The following is a 15305-nucleotide window of genomic DNA, read 5'->3' on the forward strand; positions in this document are numbered from 1 at the left end:
TACGTGTTACCACCCAAAAGGTCATCATATGTGCGACGAGCAGATACACCCCGAAAAGAGTCGCTTGCGACTACCTTTTTTTAAAGAGTGTAGGCCGTTTTTTGCCGAACTTGGCGCAAACCACTGCCCCGCTACGGGAGCTTTTGCAGAAAGAGACCGACTGGGCTTGGGGCCCTGCACAGAACACGACTTTTGAAAGCTTGAAATCTCTTATACGCTCAGCAAAGTGCATGGCTATGTACGATCCACGCCTTCCCACGATTCTTTCGGCGGACGCCTCGTCTTACGGTGTCGGTGCCGTCCTTTTCCAGAAACAACGCAATGGCGAACGCCGGCCGATAGCGTTTGCTTCAAGGTCACTGACGAAAACTGAGCAGCGCTATGCGCAAGTGGAAAAGGAGGCACTAGAGTTAACATGGGCTGCCGATAGATTCGACGAATACATGAGAGGTGTTGATGTGATGCTCTCTCGTTTCGTTGCTTGGTATGATGCCTATTGATGTGTTGCCGCCAAGGGTTCAGCGCTTCAGAATGCGGCTGATGCGGTATCACTTTAATATTGTGTACGTTTCCGGTAAAAGCTTGATAACGGCGGACGCTCTTTCAAGAGCACCGACGAAAGAAGATAAACTAGCCGGTAAACTGACCGTCTCACAAGTGTCGTCTTTCGTCAAAGCATGTGTGCAAGGGCTTCAGATGGGTGACAGTTTTGTTAACAGAATACGCGATTTGCAAAAGACTGACGTTATTTGTCAAGCCTTGCTGAAGTTGTGTCGCCAAGGCTGGCCAAAAAAACCAAAGCTTCCTTGCTACTTAGTTCCATACTGGCAGGAAAGAGCACTAATTGCCGAATGCAATAGAATGCTGCTAAAAGGAACCAGACTGGTGGTACCTCAGTGCCTAAGAAAGGAAGTACTAAAAAAACTACATGATGGACATCAGGGAATCGCGAGAACTAGAGCTTTGGCAAAGGAATTGGTCTGGTGGCCAGGCATCGGCGAAGAACTTGCGCGGCAAGTGAAAGAATGTTTTACTTGTGCGCGCTTTGTCAACCAGAACTCGGAGCCATTGATTTCAACCCCAACGCCAAGTTTCGCGTGGGAACGAGTTGGGGTCGACTTGTGTTTTATTAACAACTGTCATTATCTTGTCGTGGTCGACTACCTGTCACGGTATCCGGAAGTAGCCCTCCTTCCCTCAAGAAAAGCTAGGGCGGTGATAGAAAGGCTAAAAAGCATTTTTGCACGCCATGGCATACCGGAGACCGTAGTGACAGACAATTGACCACAATTATTTTCTTGTGCAGAGTTTGATAAGTTTGCAAACGATTATGGCTTTGGTCACGTCACTACTAGCCCTAGGTACCCTCAGGCTAATGGGGAAATTGAACGTATGGTGCAAACAGTTAAGCGCCTGATCCTTAAATCTAAGGACCCGTACCTGGCTCTGCTTGCCTACAGGGCAACCCCAGGCATTCTTGGCCCTAGCCCGGCTGAAATCCTCATGGGCCGGCGTCTTAGGACAAGAGTTCCAATGGCGCCGCAGCTGTGTGGTCCAGTGCAGCCACCGCTGCTTAATCTAGCGACCAAAGACAGTGCCAACGTGAAGCTACAAGCACGGTACTACAACAGGCGCCACAGAACCCGAGAATTGAACAAACTAAAAGCTGGTGATTCCGTTTGGGTAACGGACATGAAGACTACAGCAACGGTTCTAGCCACAGCCGCCACACCGCGGTCCTACAAAATACGCACCCAGGATGGGAGTACGCTGCGGCGTAACCGACGAATACTCAACCTCTTGCCAGAACAGAGGAAGGCAGAAGGCAGCTACGAGTTTCCAAACGAAAGTGATTCATCCGAATTGGTTTTTACGAACAGGGAGTCACCCGCTACCTTAACAGATTCGTTACCTTTAGCATCGGGCGCTATGACTTCAACTTTAGTACCTTCTGCTTCAGTGACTGTGACCAAGTCTGGTAGAGTGGTTAAGCGACCAGTTCGATACGGCATTGATGTATAAGGTTTTGTTCGTGGTAGATTACCACTGAGGGTTCTTGCTTTTTGTTCATGTGCGGGTGTGCTAAATGTCATGCGCGAAAACCACTTTCATTTTGCAAAAGGGGGATGTGCTGGAATCAGGCACGTACCCAGGATTTTTTTTCGGGGGGGGGGGGGGCCGACCACCTCCATCATCGTCGTCATCATCATCAGCCTGTTCTTTGTCCACTGCAGGACGTAGGCCTCTCCCTGCGATCTCCAGTTACCCCTGTCCTGCGCCAACCGATTCCAACTAGCGCCCGCGAATTTCCTAATTTCATCACTCCACCTAGTGTTTTGTCGTCCTCGATTGCGTTTCCCTTCTCTTGGTACCCATTCTGTAACCCTAATGGTCCAACGGTTATCTAACCGGCGCATTGCATGACCTGCCCGGCTACAATTTTTCTTCTTGATGTCAATTAGAATATCGTCTATACCCGTTCGCTCTCTGATCCAAACCGCTCTCTGTCTCTCTCAACGTTATGCCTAGCAATCTTCGTTCGATCGCTCTTTGCGCGGTCCTTAACTTGCTCTGAAGTCTCTGCCCCATATGTCAGCACTAGCAAAATGCACTGATTGCACACATTACTTTTCAATAATAATGGTAAGCTTCCAGTCAGGAGCTGGCAATGTCTGCCTTGTGCGATCCAACCTATTTCTATTCATCTGTGAATTTCCTTCTCATGATCAGGGTTCCCTGTGATTAATTGACCTAGGTAAACGTATTCCTTCACAGTCTCTAGTGGCCGACTGGCGATCCTGATCCCTTGTTCCTTTGCCCGGCTATTTATCATTATCTTAATCTTCTGCATATTAATATTCAACCCCACTCTTACGCTCTCTTTGTTAAGGTCGCCAATCATTTGTTGTAACTCGTCTGCATTGTTGTGGAATAGAACAATGTCATCGGCAAACCGAAGGTTGCTGAGATATTTGCCGTCGATCTTTACTCCTAAGCCTTCCCAGTTTAATAGCTTGAATTCTAAGCACGCAGTGAATAGCTATGGAGAAATTGTGTCTCCCTGTCTGACCCCTTTCTCTATAGGTATCTCCCTGCTTTTCTTGTGTGGAATGAAGGTAGCTGTAGAACCTCTGTAGATATTCTTACGCGAAAGACGAGTCAGTAAGACGAGAAACTATTTACAGATTATATTTACAACAACGGTTGCAGCGCTGACCGGTTAGATTCACAGCGCGAGCCCAGTTAGTTCTTCCTCCTCTTTTCTGGAGTGATGGCGCCTACGCGCCTCGTTCAAAAACAAATACCACACGCATGTAGCAATATTTTCCAAGCTTTTTACGTGAGCGTTCTGTACTCCTTGATTACCAAGTGCCTCTACGATTGCTGGTATCTCTACTGAATCAAATGCCTTTTCGTAATCTATATAAGCCACATAGAGAAGCTTATTGTACTCTGCGATTTCGCGATAACCTGATCGATGACATGGATGTGATCCATTGTAAAGTATCTCTTCCTGCAGCCAGCCTGTTCCCTTGGTTCACAAAATCCAGTGTTGCCCTTATTCTATTGGAGATTATTTTGGTAAATATTTTATATAATACCGGGAGCAAGCTAATGGTCCCATAATTTTTCAATTCTTTAACGTCTCCTTTTTTGTAGATTAATAGAATGTCTGCATTCTTCCAGTTTTCTGGGACCATTGCAGTCGATAGACACTTCGTATAAAGAGCCGCCAGTTTTCCAAGCATTATGTCTCCTCCATCTTTGATTAAATCGACTGTTATTCTACCTTCTCCTCCCGCTCTTCACCGTTTCATGTCTGGCAGGGCCCTTCTGACCTCATCGCTAGATATAGGAGAGTTTCTGTATCCTGTTCATTACTGTGTCTAAGTGAGGTATCGTGACTCCTCTGGGTACTGTATACAGGTCAGCTTAGAATTTTTCCGCTGCTTTTACTATATCTTCGATATTGCTGATATTATCCTTCTTATCTTTTAGTGCATACATCATGGTTTGTCCTATGCCAGGTTTCCTTTTTACTGATTTCAGGCTGCGTTCATTTTTTACGGCTTCTTCAGTCTTTCTCATGTTATAGTTTCGAATATCAGTTATTTTCGCCTTGTTGATAAGTTTTAACAGTTCTGCGAATTGCGTAACGCTGTGCGGCCACCAGTCCCATACGACCGCGTAAAGCGCAGGACTCCGCGATTCTAGACGTACTGCGCTCACCGCGAAAGGTTAGAAAAACACCCACATAAGCACAGGAGAGAAGCGGCTACGTGAGGCGGTTCGACCGATAACTGTAGAAGCGTCATTCAAAACAAGCAATTGTTCTCCACTTCCGGCGGCGTTTTCTCTATTTCCTTTTTAAATAAAAAGATGTTGATCCATAAATATTCTCATAAAGAACGGTTAACTTTTTTTTTATTATTCGCTTTTGCTCGCAGTTTGGTTGTTGCCTTGGCTCTCTCCCTTAGTAGATCGCTTAATTTCTCAACTCCTTGCGATTTTTGTTTCCAGTTGCCAATTTTGCACTAAAAGTGCTGTGCAATTAGGGAAAAACAGACGAGGTAACGGGCGGCAGTCATCTTGCTTATGGGTTTAAGGGTTATTGCAGGGTTTCATGATGGACGCTCTTTCACATTATTTAATTTCCCACCTTATCTAACCCATATCACGTGTATATAGTTCCGGGCAGCGCTTCCGGCGCATCTGCCAGCGTCGCGGCGAGCCGTAACTCAAGGAAATAATGAAGCAAAGGGATAAGTTAAACGCAACTGGCGTTTTCTCCGGCCGCAACCCGTTCCATGAGAGTACAGACCAGCTGAGTAACAGCCGCATCCCTCTCCTGGTCCCAGGATCAGCCTAAACAAAGAAGGTTGAACTAACAAAAGCAACAGCAATGCGCGTGACGGTTCAATAGATGGTGACAACTGAACGCATCTCGAGTTAATCGCACGGGTGCGGAATCTCTGAGAAAACTGTCCTTCACATTGCAAGAGATGCCGATAACTACCGCCATCTAAAAGGAGTGAAAAAGGCAGCATAATGCTGACCGATGAACAGCTGCCAAGTCTCAACATTGATCTGGCGGCGCTTTAGGAATGTGTGAGGAGTGGTGGCGTGGGTGGGGAGGGGGGGGGGGGGTATGCCACTTGATTTCGGGGGGGGGGGGCGGGCCCCCCCTTGAGTACGTGCCTGGCTGGAATGTATTTCTCTGCGGCTGAAAGCACGCTCCCGCAGGGCGCGCCGTGTCATTGCGCCTGACGCATGTATGGAACCACGTGTCACTGACGTCACGCGGATTCTACTTAAACGGCTGTGGAAATAAAGACGGGTCTCTTTCCCCTTGCTGTTTTTGGACTACAGTCGTCTCCTGTCTTTCGTCGATCGCGCACTGATAGTGGCGGCGCCGATACGACAGTTTTACCCTACTGATGACCGGTCGTTGCGATAGTAATTCTGCTCAGTACGAGAGGAACCGCAGATTCGGACACTTGGTTCACGTGCTTGGTCGAGAGACCAGTGGTGCGAAGCTACCATTTCTGCAATTACGACTGAACCCCTCTAAGTCAGAATCCCGTCTAAGCACCGCCACGATATCGTGTGCAGTTGCGGCGAAAGCGGGTAAGATTAGCGCCGGGTCGAGCGCGGCGGGCTGCCGCGCTTCCCGGCTCGATGACGCCAAATGAACCCAGAGAGCGCTACACCGGAGGCCGAGTATTGTCGAGGCCACTGGTCGCTCTCCGGGGTTATGCGTGGCCTGAATCGCTGCAGTGTCAAATCGTCTGAAGACTACTTAGGTACCTGTCGTGGTGTCGTAAGTAGTAGAGCAGCCACCACACTGCGATCTATTGAGGCTTAGCCTCTGATTGGAAGGTTTGTCCGCGGTACACAACTGAAACGTACACCCTTCCGGAGCAAGCGATCGCAGTACCGACAGGTGCGAAGAGTGTTGGGTCCCCTCGTGAGACGGACCACAGAGGAGGAGCGAGCTCTTTGCCGGCGGCAAGACTCGCACGACACGGTTGCCGTTAAGCGCAGCTTTTTTTTTCTTCTTTTCCGCTCCGTCGCAACTCCGTGCAGAAAAAGGCGAAACGTAAGTGGACCGTTGTCGCAATATGGCGCCGCTTGAAACGGCTAGTCTTGCAAGAGGGTGCTTTGCAAACACGTTCTGCTCAAGTGCAATGGCAGCAGAGCATTGCTGTTTGCACCTGCGACGAGAGGAGCCACTGGTGCTTTCGCATCCACTTGTGGCACGAAAGTTGGAGGGCGTTGCCGATCTTGATTGTCTTGAAGCAGCCCGCGGGAAGCTGCGCTGTGTGCGCTGTGTCGCGCGCGTTTCTTCTGGTCAACAAAGTTGCCTCGTCATCTTATTAGTGACGCGCATAAAAAGGCGGCTTTCGGCATCGACGAAAGCCGCGCTCCCGACAGCTGAAATGGTGCGGTTGCGTCTCGAACGCGAACCGGCCGATTTTCGGGGCGATGTGTGTGTGTTGGCGCTACGCGCAATACCAACACCACCTAGCAATACACGAGGGCCTCGCAACCCGAGTGGAAAATGCCCGCCATCTCCTGTTCCAGTCGTGTGGCGTCTGATCGAACGACAGACAGACTCCAGAGAGGACCTTGTGTTCCTCCTGGGGCTATAACAGCGAGGCCGGCATTGACTGCCGCCTCGCACACAGTGGTACAGCGGGGGGCTGATTTTGTTTTTTTCGCCGCCCCGGCTGACGTGGTTGCGGACTTTGCCGCGCGCAGGCGCCGACAGACTTCTACCGGACTGCATACAATTTCAGCAACAGTCCCGTGGCTTCAGTTTTAGTCCCCGCGTGGCTTAAGCGCCGAGCATTTTTACTCGCTACCTGGCTTAAGCGCCGAGCATTTTAAGGCTTAAGCGCGGGCGTTCGGTGCTCTCCGTGGTCTCCCCGCCTGACGTGGTAGCGGACTTGGCGTAATGTTAATGTTGCCCGTTGTTTCACGGCAAACGGGCGCCGCGAATTTCATGCTTTCTTTCCAGCTTGGAACGTTTGGCTTTGTGTGCGGGTGCTGCATTTAAGGAGCTGTGTATAACTTTATAGAGCGTCTCAAGAAAAACAATTTGTTTGAAGCTTCACACGTGAGAGGAGCGGCTGCTGAGTACGAGCCGGTTTTCCATTTTTTTTTTCTCCCGATAATAGTACTCATCTGCCACGTCTCCCACCACGATATGATCTTCTTTTTTTGGGTGGGGGGGGGGGGGGGTTCTCCCTTGATCCTCAAGTGAACGGACTGTCCAGTAATGATGCCATTTACAAAAATCCAAAACAACAGAGGCCCGCACCTGCTCAACTCAATTTAAGGAAGGGCTGTTCAAAAGCTGATCGAAACCATCCAGTTTGGGAAAAGCTATTTTATGCAGTAGTTTTTTTTATGATTTTTTTTTGTGACAGACGTGAAATCCACACCACGAAATGAACGTCCGTTTGTTACCCTTTTGTTACCGCTGCTGCTAAATCGTGCGTAATACGAATTTAATTGTGTCCTGGTTGGTCGTTTGTCAGCACTTTGTGTTCTTCAAGAAAATCAACTACAAGTTTATAAATTACGTGCGCGAAATTTTCCTCCATGTGCACCAATACGCCTCCACCAAAATACTCAAAAAAGAGAGAAAGCGTCCGGGGCCTTGAGATTTCGAAAATGCCGTGCTCTGAAATTTTCACATCCGCCATTAAAAAGATAATTACTATCCGTCGTAAAAAAAAGAAAAAAAAAGAAATCACATTCAAATCAGAAATCAAATCAGAAAACGTTTTTCGGGGCATGTCTTGATGAAATAAATTCAGTTCAGTTCGTTGGTTCAATTGCATTTGTCGGCTCCTTGCAGCATGTTTGGATTTCATCTTTTCCAGTATTCTCAGTATTGTAGTACGAATTGCCCGCAGATTTTTTAGTTCTTTTGAGTTATACATTCCTGAATGATGTTTTTCTTTTCCTCAAAGCTAGCCATAGAACAAGCGCTTTCTATAAAATCATTACAATAAGAATCCCGCATATCGGTTCATCTTCGGCGCGATTAAAGTTTGGGAACTGGCGATTTTTATTGCCGTGATTATGAAGGTTAACACCAGATATACCAGGGGGGACGTAACGCAAGGCGTGATTTTTCAGCATAGCAGTCACGATATCTAATCGAATCTAAGATTGAAATGGCGTTCTGAATTCTTTTGGTTCCAGATAGAACAAACAGAAAAAAAAAAGAAAAAAAGAAAGGATGTGATTGATTGCCATTCAAATCTGAAGACCGCGTGGAGAAAGTGTTCCGGTTTACATTCGGCAAATCAAAATGAACAGCTAAAATTAATCTATCGTCTGGTTTCATGCGCGAGATCACGTAAAAGGCAGCCATTCTTCTTTACATGGTTTCTCTCTTTTGCTCTGTCATTCGCGCACGCAAATTTCTTCGTACAGGAATTTTATGAAGCGAAGGCGGCTGCAGACCATTTTCTTTGTTTAGTTCATGTTCGTACGCGCAAATTACAAACCTAATAATTGGAGGAACATTTCCACTACTCTAGAGGGGCATGAACTGTAGACAGTGCACGCTTTCTCATTTATCCAATCGCTCGCAAACACATTGCATTGCTAGTCTACAGTGGCAATACAAAGTGACGTTTCACCATGCACGTCGAAGTTCATTACCAGTACCGCGCCAGCATCGACCGGCCGGCGAAGCGACGAGCTCAGCAGCGCATGCGCAAGGCCCGACACCACCCCAACCGAGCTTCCCTGCTTATCGGAGAGAGCAAGTGCGCGTGAACACGGGCGCGTCTGAGTATCTGGATTTAAAAAAAGGGGGGTGTCCGAGATATTGACAAAGACAAGTGGTCGCGGTCGCTCTGAATGTTATCGTATTATAAAAAAACGTGGGATGGCGGCGCTTCCTCGAGGGTCAAAAAGTACAATCGTCGAACTAGCGCTCCCGGTGGCAAGTGGAGTGCATCCATCGTCTTGGAACGGTTTGCAATTGACTGCTTGAATGTGCCGACCACGCGTCGCCGGTCGCGTATAGAGCCAACCGTTGACAAGCACGCGTCTAGCGTAGCAGCAGAACCGATCGCGGTTGCGATAACCCATCGTTGGCAGCGAAAAAGAAAAACACCCACACGCAGTTTGTAGCAATAACCCTACAAATCAATGTGGTTTTAAATATAGCTTCCCTGGTCACAGTAGAAGGGCACCGAAACTTTCTCACGACGCACACCGCTGTAGTCCACAAAGAACAAAGCGCACAAAATAGATATGATACAGCCGCACCGCATTATTTCGTGTTTTCACTATTTCATTACTTTCGTGTGCATGCGCGCTAGGGCCACGCAGGCCAGGAGTAAAAGGCAAGAAAAAAAAATGGTACGCAATCCTAAGCTTTGACTTGACTGCTGTGGCACTCGCATTTGTGTTCTTTACCTTAGGCGAACGCAATGCGCAAACTGAACTGGAATTTTCAATAATGGAAATTCCTGTTTGGCTAATATTTGCGTTTTTCGCCCGAGCAAGCGCTTCACTGCACTACGCTTTGCCCCTTCAACGTGGCTTCACTGCCCTAGAGGCGTGTTCTGCGTTAGGCCGAACCTGCAGGCAAAAAGCCTGGGCGCCGCCATCTTGTTGAGAGCGGCGCCAGGGACACAATCGCGCCTAGCTCATTGAGGTTTCCCTCAAAACTGAAAAAAATTGGACTTGATTAAACGAGAAAGATGCCACGAGTGCCCCAACAAAAAGCTTTAAGGATTACCGAAGGGTAATTGAGGGCGACGCAACGGGCTCTGGAAAAAAGGATGATGGGTGTAGCGTCACGGGGGGATCGGAATAGAGCAGATTGGGGGGTGTGAGAACAAACGCTAGTTAATGACACCAAAGTTTAAACCAGGAAAAACAAATGGGCATGCGCAGGGCATGCAATGTGGGGGGAAGAACCGGTGGCCATTAAGGGTTACAGACTGAATTCCAAGAGGAGGGAAGCGTAGCAGGGGGTGGCAGAAAGTTAGGAGGGCAGATTAGATTAGGGACTACATGGCGACAATCAGCACGTGACCGGGGTACTTGGATGATCATGGGAGATGCCTTTGCCCTGCAGTGCGCTTAGCCAGGATGATGATGATGATGTTGATGATGAAAAGGTAGCAACAGGTCTTCGTAACATACAGGTTAGAAAGATGAGGCACCTTTGAACCCTTGAATATGTTTCGCCACATTTGGGCATACGACAAGTTTGTTTTCGAGGCGCTCGGTCCCACTGCTGCGAAAATGTGCACACAAAGGCTGCACAGTAGTTGCCAGAAATCGTTGCACTCTATTTTTCTTTCATAGGGAATCTTTCTTCCACTTGGGCAGCGGATTTCGGCAGGGCGAGCTTGCGTGGGCGCGGTGGTTTACGGATCCAAGCGATAGTGAACTCCAAAATCCAGTGTTGGCTTTGAGTGGGATTCATATTGATCGCAAACCCCACGGCTAATCCTACCCCCCATGCCCACAAGTGGCTCTTTACAGGAGACAATCGTTCAGAGACATCGGACAAATAGGAATTCTGGTTCTTTCTTTCGCTTTCATTTATTTTTCTAGAAGCCCATAACTAGAAATTTGCTGGAGCGGCTGTCCCATTTGCGACGCAACAAGTGCGACGCTAAACACAGATTAAGTGGCAGTTCAATTACTCTCGTGGTCCGCGAACCGGCATCGTTGCGTATAGTATAGGAATGGTGCGTGTCAAGTCAGTGCTCGCTTCGAGCTTGTGGTCTGCACTTTGATTGAATGAAGTCTCACCTGAATGAGCGGCGACCGATCCCGGAAGTAGTGCAATACCGGGCCGATCTGCGGCGGAGGTGAAGCAGGCTTCAAGCACTCCGCCAACTTCCAAAAGTAGGTTTAATATCGTGGGACCATATAGAAACCGTATCAGATATTAAGCTAATAAGAACAGACTTTTTATTATGCTAGTTACAGAACACAAAAAAAAAGTGTTACAAAACCAAGGAAGAAACGGATAAAAAGTGTATAATCTAAAAACGCACACAAATGACTAAAAACAATTAGTTAGTGGTGTTAGTAATAAAAGGCTAAAACTGTAAAGGTGTATAAAAATGGCGAAAGGCGCTTCTCTAAAAACAGTAAGATCGTTTAAGAGGTGCCTATGTGGGCTCTAAAAATCTTTGTAGAGGCGCTGATCGTGTCGCTGATGCACAGGCGTTTGAGTGTCCGTAGGTATTGCCTACTGCACAGCCTGCTTATCACGCGATCATTCCCCTGATCCCAGGTGCCAAGGCAGCCGACGAAGACCGCGTCCACCGTCACGCGTTGGAACCGCCGGAGGAGATGACGCTGTACAGGGGCGTACTTCTCCTCCTTAGCGTTCCGGGCGTCCTGGAACGCCCGCAGCCTGTTCTCGAAAGGGCAGCAGATGTCCAGGATCAGTGCCTCCTCTCCACGGGCCAGTACCAGGTCGGGCTTGAGTGATGTGGTGCCCACGACCTGGTTCTCTGCGATGACTGTAAACCTCCCCAAGGCAGCCTTTTTTATTCTGGCGACGATGGTGTTATGACGCTGCGTCATGGCCCGGCTCTGCCGCATGCAATGGCATAGTAGATGCGGCAGTGTCTCCTCCCCATACCCGCAGCGCCTCCATCTTTTGTCGGCTGCGGGTGCCCAGAGTCTTGTGGCATTGAGGGGGAGGAGACTTAACCGGGCTCGATGCACGAAACGCCAGTCGGTGAAGCGGGTGTAGTGGCCGGACCTCATGAAGTGGGAATTTGCCGGGTCGGCCGCCACACACACCATCGCCTTGCCTTGGTTCGGTTTGTCATGCAGAACTCTGTCCCTTTCGGTGGAGAGGAGCGCCCGGATGGTCTTGACCAGCTTGTGGCGGTTCCTCGCTGACACAGAGGCCTCTCCGCAGTTGATGCGGGCCCCATGCTCCAAGAGCTCCCAGGCGACGGAGAGGCGACGGGAGGCTTTCCGGGCCTCCATCCACACAGACTGGACCTGTGTGGACGTTTGTCGGAAGTCGCCCTCCGTCTCGCCTGAGAGGTAGGCCTCCATGTCCTCGGTGTTCGCGGGTCGTCTTAGCCGCCTTGACACGACGCCCTCTAGGTCCCCTGCTGCACGCTCCCGGACTTCGACGTCGGTCGACGTCAGTAGCTTGAAGGCCCGATCCACCCGGCAGATGTCACTGAGCTCCGCCGCAAGTGGGATCCCTGCACTGCCAGCCTGAGAGCCTCCGTACAAGTATTCATTGGAAGCTCTGGCTGGCACGTACAGGGTCTTCCTGATGAGCGGGCGCAGCTCCTCGTCTAGGCGTTGCCACTCTCCTTTGCTGGCAAGGCCCACCCGCATGGCAAAGTTCAAGGCTGGATACAATAAGGGTTTTATGGCATCCAGCCTTTGCCATGGGGCGAGCATGGAGGAGAGTAGCTTTCTGCCTAGTTGGATGGCCTCGTCGACCGTCGTCTCGTCCGGTAGCACCCTGAACCCCACTGGACGGCCCAGGAACTTGTGCCCCTCGAAGTCGCCAAGCGCCGGAATCGGGTCGCCACCCACGGTGAAGAAGGTGGGCCGTGTACCCACGGGTTGGCGACCAGACAGGTGTAGAGACCGGTAGTTGGCGGCGTTCAGTCGCAGCCCAAGCCGGGCCGACAAGGCAGTCACACGGTCTAAGCGGCTCTGCAGGGTGGTGGGATCCTCGGCCAGCAGCGTCAGATCATCGACGTAGGCAAGGATGTTGTGCTCCCTATCGCCTCCCCGTACTGCACAGATGACTGGGTGCACCACCAGGTTGAAAAGCAGGCCCCTCAGAGGAGAGCCCTGTCTCAGCCCGGCTCCGATGGTGATGCGCTTTGTAATGCCAGCTGCTGCCGAGACGCAGGTGGTGTTGGCGCGGTAGAGGTCTTCAACGATGGTAGCAAAGGCCTCCCCCGCGCCGGCGCCGCGGACAGCGTCGAAGAGGGCCTGATGGGCGACCGAGCCGAAGGCGTTGGCAAAATCGAGGAACCCCACGCACAGCTCCCCACCTCCTGTCCTGGCATCATCCAGGCGTCCCTGTAGCACGAAGTTCTGTTCAAACACCCCATCGTGCGGCAGGAAGCTCTTCTAACACCTGGACAGTACCGCATGGTCGCCCAACCACCTCTGCAGCCGGGTGGTGAGACACCCGGCATACAGTTTGGCAATCGTGCGACCAAGGGCAATGGGTCGCCAGTTTGTGGGGTCCTCGCGGTCGCCCTTCTTGTGGATCAGGATAGTCCTTGTCGACCTCCAGCCCAGGGGCGCGCGGAGGTATTGGAGGTATGCGTTGTATACAGCCGCCAGGAACCTGCCCTCTGGGTCCAACTGCCTCCAGTGGTGGTACGTGAGGCGGTCCTCTCCTGGAGGTGTACTCTCGCATTTACCGAGCTTGGCTGCGACTTCTTCTGGTGAAAAGGGGCACACGTCCAGTTCTTCGGTGGCCGGAAGCCTTGACCGCAGGATGCTGGTATCCACGGTTGTTGGTGACCAGAGGTTCGAGTAGTGGTCTTGCAGTGCATGGGGGTCGATCGGGCAGAGCTGCGACGGGCCTTCAGTGATCAGTAGCACTGCCCGGCGCCGGTTCCTTCTGTAGAGTGTTCGAATCTGCTGGGGGTTGTCGGGGTTCACTTCGCGCCTCCGTGATTGGCGCGAGTCCCCGACTGGCAGCCGCAGATGTTTTGTTGCGGCTGCAATGGCACGGTCAAGGATGTTTTCAAACCGTGCCCGCTCCCCAGCAGACTCAGGCAACCGGCTCAATGCCCGCAGCTCTGCCGTCTCGTCCGCTAAAGTCCATGCACTTCCCTCTGGCCGCGTGGTACCAGCATGTTCTTCCTGGGTCCCGAAGTCCTGGGTGCCTCCGTCATGTTCCTGCGACTCTGCCCTGCCAGGGGAGAGCGCATGCATGGCCGCCGGTTTGTGAGCCTCGGAGGCTGGAGCTTCTGCGCTCGCTCGGTTGGACAGCAGCGATGGCGTTGGAGGAGGAGTGGCCGAGGCCGCGGTACGCCCTGAATGGACTGGCGTCCGCTGCGAAGGTGCCTCGGCCATCTCGTCATCGCTGCTTTGCCCGGGTGTTTCTCGAGGCGCCACAGGAGACAGCTCCTGGTCGGCGGCCTGCTCGGTGGCCACTACTGGTGGTTCGGGAGGGTCCTCAACGGGACCCTCGGTGCTGTCCTGGTCTGTGTGGGGTTGCCGTCGTCGTCCTGCTCCGACGCACCAGAGGCAGCACCCGCGGCGAGATCACGCCTGGCTGCTAGTGCCGCCTCCCTCCTGTGCCACTCTTCGTGGTCACTCAAGCCCCTCCTTGTGGGACAGGACATTGAGCAACTGCCACACTGATGTGGCAGGGCAGCAGAGTTGGCTGCAGGCAGGCAGGCGTGGGAGGCTGGTCTTAGCCCCAGTGTCTCGCCGCAGATACTGCAGACGTTGATGGTGCGCCGGATTCTGGCACCGTGTTGAGTTCGAGGTGCCGCTGGAGGGACTGCCGCCTCGCTGTCCATTTGGCCGCGGCGTAGGCAGCTGGGCAGCCCACCTTCAAGCACCGGACCGTGTGGGGCACGTGGAAGAACACCGTGAGGGTGCCATCCTCACGGGTCGGCATCGTCCTCGCTGTGGTCATGGGCCGTGCGGCCGTGACCCCAAGGATCCATTGGATGGACTTACCTTCCGGACCCGGCGGCTTTCTTAAAGGAGGCCAGGTCCGGAGGCTAGGGGGCCACCAGGGGTGGGAGCGAGAAAGCCAGGCCCATGGTGGACGATGGCGAGGGCAGAGGCCAGCCGGTTGTGCCCCAGCACAGTACCAGTCGCGAGGGAAGGACCAACAGGCACCCCGAAGGCAAGCAGCACCGGGTTCCAAGCAGTGGTCAGGCCGAGCAGGGCAGGAGTCTCCGAGAGGCAGCAGGCAGTGCAGGCAGCGGCAGGACCAGGAAGCAGGGCCGGTGTGGGTTGTCCAGGGGCCGCCAGGTGGCAGCAGGGTTGTCTGTCCTGGAGGCAGTGCAGCAGGGGTCCGTGGGCCTAGAAAGATAGGGCTGGGTCAGGGGAAGGCAAAAGACACTGCTATAACCGGGCAGGTGTCCGGGCGCCTCCACAAAGATAAGTGTAGCAAAGGCCGGTCAAGCCAGCTGCATTACTACACAAAGGGAAGGTTTTATTCGTCCACCAACTGATTTAACGTGATCACAGATTTACAATACACAATTCACTTATTACTATACAATTTTAGGCACTTCCGTAACAATTGCATGTTGTCGAGTTGTTTTACAAAGAGACGATAT

At 51.6% G+C, this 15305-nt stretch overlaps 1 protein-coding gene, 1 long non-coding RNA gene and 1 other non-coding gene across 3 annotated transcripts in view; all 3 read right to left on the minus strand.

Annotated features, from left to right (window-relative positions):
* The window catches only part of LOC140213587 (uncharacterized), a 179480-nt gene that overhangs the window by 59372 nt on the left and 104803 nt on the right, over nucleotides 1-15305 (minus strand). The gene's annotated exons all lie outside the window — the stretch shown is intronic.
* LOC126519412 (U2 spliceosomal RNA) lies at nucleotides 10806-10994 on the minus strand. Its single transcript, XR_007596610.2, has one exon. It is a non-coding gene; the product is annotated as a U2 spliceosomal RNA (small nuclear RNA).
* On the minus strand, nucleotides 11155-12432 carry LOC126519253 (uncharacterized). Its single transcript, XM_072284919.1, has one exon. It carries the CDS (start codon nucleotides 12430-12432, stop codon nucleotides 11155-11157), a length of 1278 nt encoding a protein of 425 aa, XP_072141020.1.

Source organism: Dermacentor andersoni, chromosome 10 (genome assembly GCF_023375885.2).
Source record: "Dermacentor andersoni chromosome 10, qqDerAnde1_hic_scaffold, whole genome shotgun sequence".
Classification (NCBI taxonomy): Eukaryota; Metazoa; Arthropoda; class Arachnida; order Ixodida; family Ixodidae; genus Dermacentor; species Dermacentor andersoni.